Source organism: Perognathus longimembris, chromosome 27 (genome assembly GCF_023159225.1).
Source record: "Perognathus longimembris pacificus isolate PPM17 chromosome 27, ASM2315922v1, whole genome shotgun sequence".
Classification (NCBI taxonomy): Eukaryota; Metazoa; Chordata; class Mammalia; order Rodentia; family Heteromyidae; genus Perognathus; species Perognathus longimembris.
This window is the reverse complement of record NC_063187.1, coordinates 285,268-304,615: the sequence shown is the minus strand read 5'-3', so window position 1 is coordinate 304,615 and position 19,348 is coordinate 285,268. Positions and strand designations below refer to the sequence as shown.

At 42.1% G+C, this 19,348-nt stretch overlaps 1 protein-coding gene across 1 annotated transcript; it reads left to right on the top strand.

The window, feature by feature from the left end:
* The first annotated feature begins 17,045 nt into the window (after window positions 1-17,045).
* On the top strand, window positions 17,046-18,746 carry LOC125342723 (sperm motility kinase Z-like). The gene has a single exon (XM_048335039.1). It carries the CDS (start codon window positions 17,046-17,048, stop codon window positions 18,744-18,746), a length of 1,701 nt encoding a protein of 566 aa, XP_048190996.1.
* The last annotated feature ends 602 nt before the right edge of the window (window positions 18,747-19,348 follow it).

Genomic DNA, 19,348 nt, shown 5'->3' with positions numbered 1-19,348 from the left:
GTTCACAAGAGAGAATCGCTCAAATTCAAATCTTGATGAGAGAAGTTGAAGACCACAGGCTGAGGGGAAGGTCTGTGTCTGATGGGACAAAGAGCAGTTAATTCATACTTGATGGAGGACAAGTGTGATTTGCAAAATAATTTTTTTTGCCAGTCCTGGGCCTTGGACTCAGGGCCTGAGCACTGCCCCTGGCTTGTTTTTGCTCAAGGCCCACACTCTGCCACTTGAGCCACAGCACTGCTTCTGGCCTTTTCTATATATGTGGTACTGAGGAATCGAACCCAGGGCTTCATGTAGGGGAGGCAAGCACTCTTGCCACTAGGCCATATTCCCAGCCCCATGCAAAATAATTTTAATGCATCATTATATGATACTATGCATTGAGATTCTGATTGCAAGAGTCTGGACTGAGCCTTTCTCTACCTTGTCAAGCTCCCTGGGTGTTGAGGTATGTATTTCACAGATGATGTTCTGAGAAACAAAAGCAAAGAAAAGAGCCTTGAGCACAATGGTGGGGGAGGGAAAGAGAGCTTAAGAGGGGAGAGAGAAGGAGAAGGGGAGGGGGGAACAGAGGGCAGAGGAGAAAAGACAGAGGGAAGGAGATGAGAGGAAGGGAGAGAAACACCTTGACTACTATAACAGGACAGGCATCTATTATTTGGAGATAGAAAGTTTAGTCGTGGTTCTTGTCTTAGTATGTTCTAGTTTTTCTAAGAAATAAGGTGAATTTCTCTCCTGAGAGAGTTTCATATTTGAAGAGAATAGAAAGACTGTAAATAGGGATCACAAAAAACGGAATACAGTGCATTACTGCAGAATGGAGGATTTCTGAGAAATTTCCAGAGCTTAGTTGAGGCTTGTAGACCATGAATTTCTACTAGGGCCATCACCTGTAGTGTTTTGCAAGGATCTGCAACCAAGCTCAACACCAAGAAAATCTGTTTCTTGAAGTTTGGAAGGTAAAGAAGATAGTGAAGGAAGGAATTGCATTTAGTGCCCAGAAAAATATTATAGTGCTGAAATCTAAATGAAGAAGCAAAGGCAACAGAATGCTGAGGGGGCAAAGGAGAGGACCCAAAGAGCAGAGATCTCAGCGAAGCCCAGCTGGGAGGCCAAATCTTGGCAGCCATGAAGGGAAATATCAGATTGGAAAGCTTCTGAATTTCTGTCGTGCCTGATTGTAAATAGTATAGCATGTGGTCAGGGGCGGGTTGGGGGGGATGTAGCTGAGTGGAAAGGCACTGAGGATGAAATAGGTTACAAATCGGAAAGCCAGGGCCTTTGGTGGGTTGTATTCAACAGTTTTATATTTCTAGCACTGAAGAACTAGATGATGCAACTATGGGTATTTTGAATGTGCTTATAAAATCAGTTCGTTAACTTCTGTAGAGAATGAATTTGCATATGCAAGGCGAACTTTGAATGATAGAATGACTCTCCTCAAGAATCCAGAACCCCAGAAACTTAACAACTTAAGATTTCTTGACACTGCTTAAGGTAAGGACAGCTTAGGTAAAAGTTCTAAATATAATAGAATTGTTGTTTTCTTCTTTCATAGTGATAGACTCAAAAATGGCTGTATAACAGTATTTTTATGAGTATGGTCTTCAGATAATCCTGCATAGCAGTCACTTGGGGGGCTGGGCGCCAGGGACTCATGCCTTTAACTCAGGAAGCTAAGATCTGAGGATTGTGGTTCAAAGACAGCCTGGGCAGGCAAGTCAGTAAGACTTTTATCTCCAGTTGGTCACCAGAAAACCAGCAGTGGTTCTGTGGCTCAAAGTGCTAGCCTTGAGTAAAAAAGCTCAAGGACAGGACCCAGGCCCTGAGTTCAAGCTCTATGTCTAATTAAAGGGAAAAAAGTTACTTGGGGATTAAAATACATGCCCCTTGGGACAACTTAAATCCATTTATAAAGTTGAGTAGGGGGTTGATTTGGGTAGAGGTGGAATCTATATTCTCAAGTAATTTTCATCAAATGCTTATGTTTATACTAGACATCAACACACTTGCATCTACATCTACTTTTTTTATATTATTGGGGTGAATTTAGGGCTTGTGTTTGCTCAGCAAGTACTCTATCACTTGAGTTCACTCTCAGCCCTTTTTACTTCAGTATTTCTTTTTTTTTTTTTTCTCCAAGTAGATTCTTGTATTTTGACCTTGTTCAGCCTTGGACATGGTCTTCCTATTTCTCCCTAGTAGCTGATATTACAGGTGTGTACCACCATGCAAGGCCAATGTGGGTGCTGTCAAAGTGTGAGGGGCATGCAGGTCTGTGTGACACATGGCTGGGATTCACACGCAGAGCTAAAACCCCTGAAATAGCGCTCTATGTTTCATAGAAACACATCTTCATTCTGGCAACCCTGCCTTCGTTTCTTGCACAAATGCAAATATAGATCACACTAGAAACATGGAAGGAACATTTAGTTTTCTAAAAGGTACAGGATGTTCTCCTGAGGATTTTAGCAATATATTTGTACAGAACATACTTTTAAACTGTGGATCTGCTTCCATATTAACTACCTCCCAGTGATGTCATCATCTAAGAACTGTAGAAAACAGGTATCTTCACTTAGAAAATAGCTTAAAGGAGTGTATATTCATCAAGGTGACTGACAGTTATAATGTTTCAAAATGTCACAAGGACCAGTACTACATTCTACTTTGAAGAAGAATTCAAATGTTCTAATTAACATACTTATCTTTGACATTTTTCAGTCTGACTTTCTATGTCCCTGGGGCAATTTCAGACAATAAGCTTCTAAACTGAAAAAGCTGATATTCACTCTTCTCTCCTTTTTTTTTTTTTAATACTTCAGTCAGCCCCATGTAGTTCCTCAGCTAAGCTGACCTATATTGTTGATGCCATGTATGGAAGGAAATCAAGAATTACCCCCACAATTTTGTTTCACGCTGCAAGAATCAAATATAAAAGTACTGGCTATTTTACTTCAAAGTGAACTGTAATTTTCTTTTTCTTGGTTCTCTTATTTCAACCATTCTCCCTTTATTTCTTCAAGTTTCTAATGCATCACATTTATTCTTAAATTTCATTTCCTGTTCAGCTTTAGGAGGTAACCCTTGATACTTGCTTCAGAACATACTTGATTATTCTCCAGCCCCTCCTACCACTGCATTTTAGAAAGATTGAGAGAAGTACCTGGAAAGTTGCCCTGCAAGTTCTCATTTTCTATCAGGTTTCAACTTCCTTGACCAGGTAGTACTGTGATAACAAAAGAAAAAGAAGGCACAAGAACTATAATGGTCAGTGTCTGTATATCTATATAGTTTTATTCACACAGGCATTGTGCCTTTGTGTTTCTCCCCTGAGTATCCTATTTTGGTCTTGACTGTGTGTGTGTGTGTCTAGAATCCTATATAATTTATCATGTCCTGGGGTATTTTAGCTCTAGTTTTCATATATGAGAAAAACCATGAGCTGTCTCTCTGAGCTTGGCTTACCTCATTTAACATGATTTGTTGTAGGTCCATCCAATTTCCCTGCTAATGACATAATATTCTTTCTAATGGCTCTGTAAAATTCCATTGGGTATAGGTACCACATTATTTTTTTGGATTGTAGAGCATCTGGGCTAATACATAGCTTGGCTATTGTGAACAGTGCAGCGATGAATACGAATGTGCATGTGTCTTTTATAGTCTCGTGGCTTGTGATGCTCTGGGTAGATGCCCAAAAGTGGTGCGGTAGAGTTGTAGGGAAGATCTAAGTTTAGCTTTTTGAGGAACCTCTAGCCTGCTGTCCAGAGTGACTGTACTAGTTTGCATTCCCACCAACAGTGTAATAAGGTTGCTTCTTCCCTAATTCCTGCCAACATCTGTTGTTATTCAAACTTAGAATGTTCACCAATTTAACTGGGGTGAGATGGTATCTCAGAGTTGTTTTGACTTGCATTTCCTTTCCGGTCATGACCAATTTTGAAGCAATACTTTGTGCTGGAATATGTGCTGCATTTTCTATGATCATTACTGAAAATACATTATCTTGGAATTATGATTTACAATTTATCAATAAAAATAGTGGAGAACAACTGGCAGTTAACTTTATAATTTATCTCAAAGTGTTTACAATAAAATATTTTCAAGAAATCATTGCAGATAAACATCATATGTCCTTTTTTACAATAATGAGTTTTAGACTAAACTCTAGGATTTGGTATTCAGAATATGTTGCCCAGGGTAAAATCTATAATTATGTATCTCAAGGATAATACTGTTATCATGCATCCTGTTGTAACCTTAAGTCCACCTCTGGACTTGGAATGACCCAATGACCTTGTCATTTGAAGTAACTGGGAGTGGAGGAAAGTGATTGTTGGACAACCTCAGATGAAGAATTCTAGCTCCATTTTATAGTGCACTGCATTTGCTGGTGCTGTTTCTATACAATGAAGCAACAGGTTTGTAGAAAGTAAGAAAATAAATAAAATATTAAACCTCTTTAATTAAAAAAAATAAAAACAACAGCAGCAGCAGCACAGTATCACATCATCACTGTAGTCCTGACGCCTCAGGAGGCTGAGATCTGGAGGGGCAGGGATCGGAGCCAGCACGAGGAGAATGTGAGACTCCATTGTCAATTAACCAGCAAAAGGCTGGGCTGGAACCAGGCACTGAGAGCTGAGGATTTGGGTTTGAAGTCAGCCCAAACAGACAAATCTGACTGTAGTTCAAACTCGATACTAGCAAAAAGACAGCCAAACAACCAATCAGGTAAACATACTAGCCACCAAAGAATACATAAGTGTCCAAGAAGTAAAGAACTCTCCTTTCCTATTATTTCTCCGTATGCCGTTTATGTTTTCAATATTTACATATTTCCTTTCTCTTATTATACAAATGGGTTAGAAATCAGACAACCTAAGAAAACATCTTTCAACTATAATCCTGTGTCATTTTTTCTTTTACAGTTAACTTCTCAAAGGAGTCCTAAAAGTTTGCTTTAGAAGAAATCTACAGGTCCTCAGCCTCATCTTGTAGGAGGCATACACATGCATACATACGCACATACATACATACATACATGCTTACATACAATCCAGCTGAGGCAGGAAAATTCACTTGCTACCAGGGCTGTTAGCCAGACTGAAATAATTAAATTAGGAAGCTAAAAAAATTCCTATCACACAAGATTTCCCACTAGATATTACTTGTTGTTGAGTGTTGGTGATTGTTGGCTTCTATTACAATGTTAGGATCTGAGTCTCTATTCACCTTATCAATAAAACATTTTCTAGTTCGCTTACTAATTATTGTTTTTAAATTTTTGCCATTAGATGCAGGCAAAAGAGATCCCCACACTGTATTTCATTGGTAGAAATGTTATGTGGAGCTTTAATACGTGTCTATTAACATCTACTACTTCAGAGTATAATTTGATACCTTACTTTTTCTTCATTTCTTTATTGTCAGAGTGATGTACAGAGTTACAGTTTCGTATGTAAGGCAATGTATTCATTTAATTTGATAACTTTCTATAGATGTATAAAATCATCAAACTTCTACCATCATCATCACCCAGTTTCCTCCTCTTCATTTTAGATAAACACTAGTCCGTCTTATATGGTTATTTTTGTTACATTTTGTAGTTTTTGCGTCTGAATTCTTTCACATAGTGCTATAGTTTAGATTTCAAATGTCCAGGTATTCAAGGCCCTTCAAGAGGCAGGGCCTAGAGGGAGCTCAGTTCATCAGAGCCTACCCTGGAAGGGGATTGTGGGAACTAAATCTTCTCACTGTCCTTTGCCTCCTAGCTGTACGAAACGGTCATGCCAGGATGTACAACCTTGCTACATGCCCAAAGCAACAGGACCAACTCAACTCTTCGTGGAGTGGGACCTCAAGAACTGACAGGTAACAAGCCACTTTTATTTATAACTTGATTCATTATAATGACAGAATCTTGATTAAAGTGCTTTTGAGGTTTGTCTAGATTGTTCCATTATTAGCAGTATGCCATTATCATTCAAGGCCAAACAAAGGGCTTTTGTGTTGTTTCTAGTCTTGAACTGTTATAAAACTGCTGTAACTATTTGAATGTAAGTTTTATGTGACCATATGTTTTTATTTCTGAACTTTGAAGTCTTAAGATGAATAGATATTTAATCTTAAAATGCCTAACTTTTCCCCAAAGTTGTTACACCATTTTATTATCTGACCCCCAATAAACCTGTGAGTTCTCAGAGCTCCATGCTTGAGAATTCTTGTCAGCACTTAGCAATAGACTTTTAATTTTAGTCATTCCAGTGAACATGAATGGCAACTCTTTGTAATTTCATTTTAATTTCTATGATGACCTAGCGAGTTTGAGCATCCTTTTATGTACATGTACATGTTTTCTTGTTTTGTTTATTTGCTTTGCTTTAACAATTGGTAAGAGTCTTTATACATGCTAGATACAATATTTTCATCTACACTTTTTAAAGAAAATTTGTCATTTTAATTCTAGGTCTATAACATTTTTGGTTGTTTGATATATAGTTTTAGGAAAGGATCAATGTAATTTTTAGAGGCTATAGATATGTAATTGTTGAAAGGTAACTGGTGAAGTTTGTACTTTCTGAACTGAGTACAATAGTCAGTTGACTAAGAACATGTGGGTTTATTTTTGTTTTCTATACCATTCAATTAACCTCTTTGGGTTCAATTTGCTCTTCCTTTTCTATTGTTTTAAACTGAAATCTTAGATCATAGATTTACTACTTACATTTTTTCCAAATACAAATATTTAATTTTAAAAGGGGCCTTTCAATATTATTTTAGCTATATCCTACAATTTGACATATTTGCCTCTTCATTGTTTTAAACACTGTATTTCCTGTTGCTGAGTACACTTAATATCTTTAAGACTGCTACATTTTGTGACAAATAACAAGATTGCAGGTTTTCTGTATTCATCCATTGATGGACCTTTAGATCGACATCGTATTTGAATGCTGACATTCTTGTTTTCCTTTACCTTTTTTGGATTCAGTTTCTACATATGCACATGCGCGCGCGCGCACACACACACACATTGGTTTCTTATAATTACCTTGGTCATAATTTACCAAGGGTAAATATTGTTTTCTCCATTTGTATATCAGAAATACGATTGAATGCTACCCAAGGGCTCGTGGCTTTGAAGTGGTAAAGCTGCAATGGAAACACAGGTCTTCTCACTTCGAATCTGCTGTTCTTTCTCATGTTATTTTGCTTTGTCACGGATTTGGCTATTTAATTTCAAAATCCTCATTCCATTTAGTGTTCTGATCCTTGTGAGCACTTCTTTCATCAAGAGTTACACTGAAACAATTATTGGAAGTTTAAATATCTGATTCAAACTGTGACTCATGGGTTGCTGCCAGTTTTTTGCAAAGTGCTTTTCAATAATTCATGATACTTTAAACATGGAAACCTGCTGCCTAAATATAGCACGAGAAAATGTGCTATGGTGCTTAGTTAAGCCAAACGTGGTGTATTTAAGTACATTAAAGTTCTCTTTCGCCTTATGTAAATACATCCAATGTCACTCATTTGTTTGTGCAGAATGCTTTAAAAATAACCCTTATTGAAATACACAGGTACTTGGTAAGCTGTTCTCTGAGCTTGTAATATTTGTGTTAGAATTTTGCAAATCTAGCCCTCAGAGCTTTCTTTTTGTTTAGTTGACAAGAATACAGGCAGGCTTTAGTTGTTCAGCTTCTCTGTTGATTATCCTTGCAAGCCAAAGGAGAAAGCGCTAATGGTCATGGGAAAAAAATATGTGAAGAAAAGTCATGGGATCTGAAGACAGATGTTGCTTAGCCTGCAACAAACTTGATTTTCCTGGGGTTCACAGCAGTCTTGGCCAGCCTGAATTCTGAGGGCCTCTGGGAAGTCCTGGGCAGGACTGTGGACAGGGACATCAAAGTTCTAATGCTTTGGGTGTTGAGACCCAAAGCCACTCTGGATGATGTTCCTAAAGAACAAGCATTCACTGGAACCACAAGATAACCTCACTGAGTCTGTCACTGGGGTTTGTTTCACCTTGCCTTCTTCTAATGGTTATATTTCTGCCTGATACTCAGGTCTTGAACTGGCCTTGGTGCCCGATCCTGTCTAAGGCTCATCTCAAGACTGCTTATTGGAACAGTTTAATATGACAACAGTAACCAGGTAAGCATGTCATTCCCTTTATGAAAACACATTAGTTTTATTTGACAGAAAAGCAATATAGCATGCGTATGGCTGAGTTAGCATTGGGAAGTGTTTTAACCCTGCATCATATCTCTGCTCATTTTTATTTATATCATGTAATCACTTTTCTTAAGCAGATAATTTTTAGCTCAAGTTTTTACATGGAAATTTTTCCTTATGATTTATTATAAATCACAGACTGGAATTAAAATGTCTTTCTGCCTGGTCAAAAGCCTTTGAATTTGCATAGCACCAAAGCATAACTATCCTGCATAAAAATTTGGATGAGGGAAGTTGGGTGTAGGAGAAGAAAAAAATTCTTCATTTAGCTCCTATATACCTTATATTTATGAGAGAGAATAGACGCATTTGATGTTAGATAGCCAAAGGGTTTCATCAAAAAGAGGTTAAAAATAGACCCAAAGATCAGTGGAACAGACTAGAAAACCCAGAAATAAAACCATATACTTACAGTTGTCTGATTTTTTATGAGAGAGCCAAAGATACATAGTTAAAAATAGATAGCATCTTCAATAACTGGTGTTAGGAAAACTGGGCATCCATACGCAGAAAACTAAAATTGGATTTCTGTTGGTCACCATGTACTAATATCAACTCAAAGTGGATGTGGATCAAACACCTCAGCGTCAGACTTGAAACTTTGGGATCACTGCAAAAGAGAGTAGGAGAAACACTTGAACTCCTAGGTATAGGTAGAAACGTTTTGAAAAGAATCCCGGGGATAGCTGATAGAGGAGAGACTTGACAAGTGGGACTACATCAAAAAAAGTTTTTGCATGGCTAAGCACATAGTTACTAAGCCAGAAAGATAGAAAACAGACTGAGAAAATCTTTACCAGCAGTATATCAGACAAAGGCCTAATATCCAAAATATACAAGCAACTCAAGAAAGAAACCTCTCTCAAACCTAATATACTGATTACTAAATGGGCAAGGGTTGCTAAGGAGAGATTTCTTAGAAGAAGAGGTAAAAATGATCAAAAACAAATAACAAAAAAAGCACAAGGAAATGCTCATAATCACTGGCCATAAAGGAAGTGCAAATCAAAACAACTCTGAAATAACCATCTCACCCCAGTTAGATTGGCCAACTTGTGAATTCAGACAACAACACATTTTAGCATGGATGTGGGGGAAAGGGAACCCTACTGCACTGTTGACTGGAATGTACACTAGTACAATCATGTTGGACAACAGTCTGGAGACTCCTCGAAAAACTAAACATGAACCTTCTCTACAACCCAGCCATACCCTTCCTGAGCATCATGAGAGCCAGGATACCATAAGAACACTGGCACATGCATGTTCATTACTGCACCATTCACAATAGCCAAGTGGTAGAAACAGCCCAGGTGCCCTACAATAAATGAGTGGAACCAGAAATGTGGTACCTATACACAGCTATTAGAAAGAATAATATGTCATTTGCAGGGAAATAGGTGGACCTAGAACAAATCATGTTTAGTGAGGTAAGCCAAGCTTAAGATACACAAATGGTGCATGTTTTCTCTCATATGTGAAAGTTAGATTGAAAATGCACTGGAATATGTGAAATTACATGGGAAGATAGGGGAAGGAGGACTGGCAGAGAGGGGATGAATGAAAGGAAATTGCTCACTATCTAATGCATGTAAATGTAATCCCTCTGTACCTCACCTTTATGATAACAATAAAGCAATTTTTCAAAGAAGAGTAAAAACCTGATGTTGCTCGACTTTGGAGCTTACCTACCATTTAAAGAACAGGTTGTAAACTAGAAAAATGTGATTAGAAAAAGGAAATGCACATATAGGCTTTTAGCAGTGGTAAGTGGCAAGTGTCATTTAGTAAGGTTTTGTTCACGCAGTTGCATTTCAGTTCTGTCTCCCTTTCTTGTGGTAGGGCTTGCTCTCCTCCTGCTGCAGGTTTGGGAGAGGAATGAGGGAATCCTTCGTGAAGGGAAATGAATGCTCTGCTCTCAGGCTCTCGTGGTTCCTTTTCCTCAATTGCTGTAGCTCAAAATGATCCATATGTCCAAGCGACATACTTGAGGGTGGCATATTCTGATGAATCGACCTCAATGGAGCCACTCTTCACACTCCTAAATCTGCCCTTCTTTTAGGAAACTGGAGAAATCATTATTATCTCTTTGATTCCCACTCATTCCTGGCTTGGTGAAAGTATCCAGCAAACCTATAGTAATAAAAAAAACCCTTATTTTCTTCTGTCAGCATAGATGATAGACACGAATGCTAGGTCAAAGGACCTTCAATTCATAAAATTCAGAGCCCTGACTGCCATCAAAGGCCCTCGACATTCCCAGTCCTGAGTCTCACTAACGCCTAGTTTGGTTTCAGAAGGAACCATTGAGGATTTGCTTGTTTACATCCAGTCAGTGTCCTTGCAACTTTCAATGTCAGGTTACTAAACAGTGCAGATCAACTGCCGGGGAATAGATTTCCTTGAGGCTACCAGGGGCATGCTGGGAGAGCAAGTGAGGGGTGCTTTAAACCTGAAGGCTGCCTTTTTTAGATGCCTGCTAGTTGATTCTGATTTGAAACTGACATGTCTTCAGTTAAAAAAAAACAACCACCAACTCATGGCGGCTCCTTCCGTTTACAGATGTTTTTAATCGCTCCTTACATTTCTTCATGAGGCACGTGCCCCTTGGTTAATCCCAGGGGAGCAACCACAGGGGCTTCAAGGAGATTTTGCCAGGATGGACTCAGCAAAGCCTCTTTCAATTTGAGGTCATTAAAGACATTTAATATTTCTAATTTGTGAGTTCAAGTTGATTTCTGTGAAGAGCTTCTTTTCACCTAAAGCGCACGCCATTCATTCACTGACTTTGACACCATCCATTTTGCATCTTTCTGTATGTCTCATAGACATTTTTAGGGCATCGACATCCTGCTGTAATCACAACAGCCATAACCAACTTCCAGCTACTTTCCTGTGCCTGCGATGGCCTTCTGTACCTCACTCCTGCTGACAGTTTTAAGGAGAAATCTGCCTTTGAGTTCCTTGTATTGATGCCACCTAGAAGATTCTAACTTGTCAGAGCCTGTCAAGCCAGGTATGCAATTGGGAAATAGTGTTTTAGGGCTGTTTGGTGAATGAAATAATGCTGAGAAAGCAAAGAGGATGAAAGGCATTTCAAAGAGAAGGAACTATAGGGAATAAGAAAATGGGAAGTAAATGGGATACTTGAAAATATGAGCTATTTGTTTATTTTGACCTGAATATAGATGGAATAGAATTTTAGGATACAATGTCATAAAGATAGACAAGACCAAAGCCCTGACAAAACTCTTCTCCTTTGCCCACACTTTACTCAGCTCTTCTTGTATTTCTCTTTTCTGCTAGTCCCCAACCTTGAGCTCTGACCATGACCCATTTAGTTCAGTTGCAGTAAGATCCCTGTTTTGTCTGTAGCAGAAATCCCATAGCCAGCCTTAGCATTTGATCACCTTGACCTACCTGCCTTCAGCAAAAATACTATTCAATCAGCTAGCAAGAATCTCATCAACTTTGATATTTCCCCTTAATAATTTTCTGTTAATCCTACCTTCATCTCGGGTTATACATCTACCTTGTTGCTTGGAAAACCCAGCCTGATCTCATTACCTCCTACTACAAAAATCCTACTGCAATAGCCTTCCTTGAATAAAGGCAGACTTATACTCCTTATGGTGTCATAAATATTAAATATACATACAAATACGTGTGTGTGTGTGTGCATGCGCGCACATGTGTATGCCAGTCCTGGGGCTTGAACTCGGGGCCTGCGTATTATCAGTGAGCTTTTTCACTCAAGGCGAGTGCTCTACTAGAGCCACAGCTCTACTTCTGGCTTATTTGATGGTTAACTGGAGATAAGAGTTGCACAAACTTTCCTGCTTGGGCTGGGTTTGGCCCTCTATGCCCTTGCAGCCTCCTGAGTGGCTAGGATTATAGGCATGAGCCCCAGTGCCTAGCCCATAAGTATACCCTTTTCTCTGACAAAGCCATATAACTTTAACATCAGGCATTATCTAATGAATTGTCATATGTAAAGCAGGATTAGTCAAAGCTGTGGGAGTTTCTAGTGGATGACAGATGATTAGAAAAACACATACAGGAAATGATGGGTGGACTGAGCGTTAATTTAAGGCTGAACAGGATTTTTATGTCAAAGACTGAAAGATAGAAGAATTTGCCTCCATGGGTTTAAGTGACCAGTAAAGACTGAGTGTAGGGCTGGGAATATGGCCTAGTGGCAAGAGTGCTTGCCTCCCATACATGAAGCCCTGGGTTCGATTCCCCAGCACCACATGTATAGAAAATCACCAGAAGTGGCACTGTGGCTCAAGTGGCAGAGTACTAGCCTTGAGCAAAATAAAGAAGCCAGGGACAGTGCTCAGGACCTGAGTCCAAGGCCCAGGACTGGCCAAAAAACAAAACAAAAATAAATGAAGTGGTGCTTTGGCTCAAGTGGGTAGAGTGCTAGCCGTGAGCAAAAGAAACTCAAGGACAGTGCCCAGGCCTAGAGTTCAAGCCCAAGGACCTGCTTCAAAAAAAAAAAAGACTGAGTGTAGCTTGGTAACCCATTTATTTATTTATTTTTTCAATTTTTTATTATCAAACTGATGTACAAAGAAGTTACAGTTTCATACGTTAGGCATTGGATACATTTCTTATACTGTTTGTTATCTTGTCCCTCATATCCCCCTCCCTACTCCCCCTTTTGGTAACCCATTTAAAACATACCATTTAGCTTGAGGTACAGCACAAATTCTAGAGTTTGTGGGGCTTTTTTCTTTTCTTTTCTGTTGATGGTCCTAGAGCTTGAACTCATAGCCTAGCCACAATTTCCTAAGTTCACTTGTTAAGCTATGTATTTATTTTTTGGTGCTGTTTATATAGGCCTTGAAATCAGGGTGTATTCCCAGCAAGGACTTGTTGTCCTCCCCCTCCCCCTCCCCCTCCCCCTCCCCCTCCCCCTTCTCCTCCTCCTCCTCTCCCCCCCCCTCTCTTTCTTTCTGTGTCAGTCCTCGGGCTTGAACTTAGGACCTGGTCAATGTCCCAGAGTTTTTGCTGCAGGCTTCATTCTTTGAGCCACAGCTCAGCTTCTGTGGTTCTATGCTTGTTTTGGGTTTAATTGGTGGCTCATCTATGAAGGTAAGGTCACTACATCGGTGCCTGAAATTGGAAGACTGGGATTCAAAAACAGCTCAGGCAGGTAAATCCATGGGACTCATCTCCATTTAGCCTCCAAAAGAGAGCAGGTAGTTGAGTGCTACCTGTAAGCAAAATAGTTCTGTTTCAAGGCCTGAGTTCAAGACCTAGGACCGACACACACACACACAGACTCAGTAATTCCTATTGTACTTTTCTGTGTGGGTTGGCTTAGAATTGAGAGCTTCAGGTTCTGTCTTTTGTGTAGATTGAGCTGCAGGGGTAAGCCACCAGCTCTCTGCTCATTTTAACATCTGTAATTTCCTAGTGCTCTTCCATTTGAGCCATACCACCACTTCCAACTTTTTCTGTGTATGTGGTGCTGAGGAATCGAACCCAGGGCTTCTTGCATACAAGGCAAGCACTCTACCACTGAGCCACATTCCCAGCCCACTCCAGTTTTATTTTTGTTGTTGTAGTTGTTATAATGACATCGGTGATGTAGAGTGGAGTTACCGTTTCATTAGCAGGTGATGAGGGTATTTCTTTCTGCAGGATTGCCTCCCAAAGTATTCCCCCTCCTTCCTAGGGGCCGTTCAGCGCTGAGAACGCTGTCTTTCTTCTATGACCCTATTGCCCTGGTACCTGACTGTTTACAAAGATGTGATCCTGACTCCTTAGCAACCAGGAGAAAAGGAACACATGGTTCCTGGGATGGGATGAAACCAAGCAGACCCCGCCACTCAGTGTGCTGCCTAGCTCGGACAGGGGCAGGGGGAAGGACAGGAAGGAAAGTGCCTCTGCACCATTTTTCTATTCATTTCTGACATGTGAGAGCTGGGGGACTTGTCCAGGGCCTCGTCCAGGATCTCCATCTTGTCTGGGAATGAAGGGGCCTCAACGTGCTACAGCCTTCCCTGGCTTGCTTCCTCACCAGGGATTTCCCACATCAGCCAATAGATGGGGACTCAGGAAACGTTGCCTGCTGCAGGTGAAGTCGCTCTAACCCACACTACCCTGATGACCACAAGGAGTCCATGCCTGGGCCCGTGCAAGCAGTGGTGACACTTGCTGCTCCTGTGGCTGGGAGTGTGGAGGTGGCAGTGTGGGGAGGTTTGGCACATGGAACCAAAAGCTCTGTGTGGGTACATCAACATGCGCGCACACACACACACACACACACACACACACACACACACACACACACACAACGTCAACACGTTTTAGCTGGCAACTGACTTTTCTCCAGATTGGTTTTATATTACTGAAAAAGCCTTTTGGGAGAGTTAGACAGAGAAAAGTTCTAAATTTGGAGCATAATACTTGATTTGTTTGTCCTTTGCTCTCTGAAAAAGACTTTTAGCATGGCATTGGTGGTCACACCTGGCATCCTAGCTACTCAGGAGGCTGAGGATCACGATTTCAGGAAAGTCCCAGAGACTCTTATCTCTAATCAATCACCAGCAAACCAGAATTGGAGCTGTGGCTCAAAGTGGCAGAGTACTAGTCTTGAGAAAAAGTGCTCAGGGACAGCATCCAGCCCTGAGTTCAAGCCTCATGACTAACAAAACAACAACAAAAAAACTTTCCTAACTTGCTGTCCTATCTGATATTTCTCTAAAATAGCTGAACACCCTAAAAACAGTGCCACCTAAAATAGTATTACACCATCCCATCAACTTGAGTTATATTTTCTCTCAGGCTATAGAAATAAATTCCTGACTGTTCAAGGGATAAAGGACATGGCACTAACCACCGTCATTTATCAGACAACTGGAACAGGTAGGGAAATGTTAAGCACTTTCTTACATTATCACCTCTCTTCACAATAAAGATGAACGCCACCTTCCCGCGCATTGAGCCTTGGGAAGCCAATGAGGGAGCCATCATCCTTGGAAGGCTGACATGAGCATTGACACAATGCTTTAGTGAACACTCAGAAAGGTGCTAGGGTAGGGTTTAAATCTTCTAAGAAGTTGTCTTACCGATCAAGTCCCTAAAGTGTGCTAGGACATAGGCTTCAGAGATGAACATTAAAGAAATATGGGTACAAGGAAAAGTTTAGAAACATCTAGAATATTCATCAGTGAAGGATGATGACAGAACACATAACGGCACGCGTGAGTCCAGTGATGTAACTCCTTTGAACAACTAACAAACCCTTTGAGAGAATGAAAACAAAATGGAAAGATGTGTGTGGGGAGCACACAAATATAGGCAGGAGAATTGAGGAGATTAAATTATATTTATTGTGAACTATGTAAAAAAAAACTAGTAACTTGAGGGTAGAGATGGGATAGAGAAAAATGGAGAACGACAGAAACCGTGCCATCAATCAAGATGTATTGTATTGACCACTTCTGGAATCGAATCCCCCATTTGTAAATACAACTTCTTAATAAAAAAATATATTTTCCAAAAGAGCACTGAGCCCTGAGTTCAAATTCCAGTACTGTCCCAAAATAAAATTAAATCTAGAGGCTAGGAATGTGGCTTTACAGTAGAGTGTTTGCCTAGCATGCATGAAAGTTTGGGTTTGACACATCTACACTACATAAGCAGAAAAGGCTTGAAGTGGCATTGTGGCTCAAGGGGCAGAGTGCTAGCCTTGATCAAAAAGAAGCTCAGGGACAGAGCCCAGGCCCTGAGTTCAAGCCCCACGACTGCCCCACCCACCCCCACCCCCTGAAAAATAAACAAGAGAGCCTGGGGCCTTGGTAATACTTCTAAACCTAGCTGAGGAGATCTCAGCAGGCTGAGATCTAAGGATCCAGATGGAAAGACTTGCAAAGGAAGGAAAGTACATTAGACTCTTAAGGTCAACTCACCAGCAAAAGGTTGGAAGTGGGGGGCTGGGAAGGTGGCTTAGCTGTGGTAGTCTCTCCACCGCAGTGTGGCCGGGCCACAGAGCCTGCCCACAGGGAGGCCGAGGGCCTGTGCCTGGGCATACGGGGCCTGGGATCCCACGGCCCTGGATTGGGAGGGAGGCACTGGGCCACGGTCCTCGCGGTTCCCGAGACGCCGCCACGCGGGTGACTTGCATCCTTGGCTGCAGTCCTCGAGGCCTAGGAGCAAGACCGCCATGGGGGGTGGCTTTCACCGGTACCGCCTGTGATTGGTCCATCCCTCGGTGACGTCATGGGCCCGCCTATAATTGGTTCATTTCCTCACCTGCCATTCCGAGGCCCGGCAGCAGTTGCAGAAGGCGGTTCCTGGCTGTAGCTTGGTCCCTTATTGTGCTGAGCAATCCAGACTGATCTCCTGAGATTCTGACTGATCGCCTGCATTCCTCGCTGATCACCTGCCATCAGACAGAAGGCTGCAGGAAACCCAAGCGAGGTTGAGGCTTTCATTTGGGGGTGGGGGGAGGGAGGGAGGCTTGGGGTTGTGTGGGTTGGGGGGAATTCCATTATTCTGGGGGTTATACTGTGCTAATTTCCATGAAGCTAAGCTGTCGCTGAATTGATTCAGCTAAGTTTACTTAAGATTTGATACCCACCACGTTGATTTAGCTTATTTTAGTTCAGATTTGCTACCTGCCATATTTATTTAGCTACTACAGTTAAGATTGAGGACCCACCTCATTGATTCTGTTAATTGGTTACGATTTTCCACCTGCCTTAATTATTGCGCTAAGTGTAGAGAAGACTTAATTCCCCACCTTATTTGTTTGGCTAAGTCGGTTAAGATCGGGTCCATATCCTAACATGGAGCCAGTCCCATTTGAATACATGTCCTACTCTGTCCTGTTGGAGAAGAGTTTTAGTGACCAATACGAGACCTATGAGATCATTAGAGGTGGCAGCTACGGTGTGGTGGTGAAGGCCTATCACCGCCTCTTAGAGAGAGTGGTGGCTGTGAAAATGCTAGAGAAGGAAGGGAACCTGAGCTTGGTGGAAAACGAGGTGGACATTGTCAAAAATATCCACCACCCCCATGTGATCAGGATGTACCAGGTGATCCAGGGAGAGAGATATGTCCACCTGGTGCTGGAACTGGCCACCAATGGAGATCTCCTGTCCTGGCTCACAGAATTACGCCGCTGCCTCTATGAGGACGAAGCCAGGAGGTTCCTGAAGCAGATAGCCAGTGCTATTGTGTACTTACACCAGAACAGAATTGCACACCGTGACCTGAAGCCCGACAACATCCTTCTGGATGAAAAGGGCAATGCCAAGGTCGGGGACCTGGGGCTAAGTGTCAGGATTGCCCCGGGGCAGTTGCTCACAGAGAAGTGTGGCGCCTTCATATTCCGTGCCCCTGAGCTGTACCTGCAGGAGGAATATGACGGGTTCAAGGTGGACCTCTGGGGCCTGGGCACCATCTTATTCTTCATGGTGACGGGGAAATTCCCCTTTAAAATGACCACATACCAGCAGCTAAGTGCCCAGATCATAAATGGCCTGTACGAGATCCCGTTTTACCTGACCTCAAAAGGACTTAGCATCCTATTAAAGCTCTTAACCGTAGACCCCAAACAGAGGCCCGATATCCAGCAGATTATGACACACCCCTGGTTTGACCGGGTCGAGGAGGGCTCCCTGTATCCCCATGAGCCACTGCCTGATGACTTAGACCCCACCATTACCACCGTCATGTGCATCATGGGCTACCCCGAGCCTCAGATCCGCCATTCGGTCCTGCAGAGGGCTTTCGACGAAGTCATGGCCATCTACTGTATGATCAAAGATGGTCTCAAGGGGGAGACGGTCAGCCCAGTGAAAATCCAACCTGTGCCACTCTACCCCACCCACACCAACCTCTGTGCCTTCCCCCCGCAGAGGAGAGCCAGTTTGCCCACCCAGCTCCATTCTTTGCTCTTACCCTCTGAGCGGACCCCAACCTGCATGGAGCCCCAGCTGGAGAGAGGCAAGAGCAGCTCCCTGCCCCCCCTGGCCCTACTGCCTAGCACCAGCTCCGGCACCACCAGTACCCCCTTCCAGCCCGATCTGGTGGGCGCCGCCGACTGCTGCAGCTGCCTCCCAACGAGGGAGGGCCTCGAGCAGCAGACCCCCAAGGAAACGCCCGAACTCCAGCCTCAGGCAGATCCCCAGGTGGAGAACAGGGCCCCCAGAGGGGTGAAGAGCGAGAGTCAGGGCTGCAAGGGGCCGGGAATAGAGCCCAGGAGGTATGCCTGGTATGGAAGTGAAGAGCTGTCAGAGGAGGCCATCCATTTAGCACGCCGCCACCACCACGTGGTGTTCCAGGCCAGCTCCCCCAAGATCCCAGGCTGCTGTTGCTTTAGGCGCCAGGGTAAAAAATCCCAGGTCACCGGGCAGCCTCAGGATGATCACAGAGACTCTAGATCCCGAAGAGAGCTGGGCAGGACGGGGGTGTTTGGCAGGATAGTTGCTGCCCTTTGCAGACTGTGCTGCTGTCTGCGGTGCCAAGGACAGAGCAGGGACTGAAAGACCCCAAAGTCACTGAGAGCCTCTAGATGCCCCTGTCATTGACTCCCACAACCCCAGGCAGGGGATTTGTACCAATAGGTGTGCAAGGGAACCCGAGCTGGAGGCTCTGAACACTGCTAACCCCATACAAGACTGCTCTGATGGTTACCAATTACCCTGACTGAAAACACTTGACTTATTTTCTTACCAAAAAAAAAAAAATTAAAAAAAAATTGAAAGTCCTGCAAAGACAAACAGGAACGTCATCAGAAGGAAATAACTTAGATCACACTGTCTTTGGTTGCCTGAAAACGCTGTCGGCTATGTATTCTCCATCCTTAGCACACTTAGGATGAACACACATAGTGGAGAGGTGTTGGGTCCCACTTTAAAGGTAGCTAAATCACTTCATCTCTTAAGCATGAAGTTATTTTTAAATTAATTCTAATTTTACTTGTAGTGTGTAGACAAATCCCTATTCTCTTCCTTTAGAAATGTATATGGTATAAGTGAATTCTATAACTGATTTTATAAGTATGATATAACCATCCCTCCTTTAAAATCTAAAAAGAAAAAAGAAAAAAAACAAAAAAAATTTAAAAATTAAAAAATATAAAAAC

Excerpts from the sequence above, each read along its gene's own strand:
- LOC125342723 (XM_048335039.1), top strand. The coding sequence starts at position 17,046 with ATGGAGCCAGTCCCATTTGAATACATGTCCTACTCTGTCCTGTTGGAG.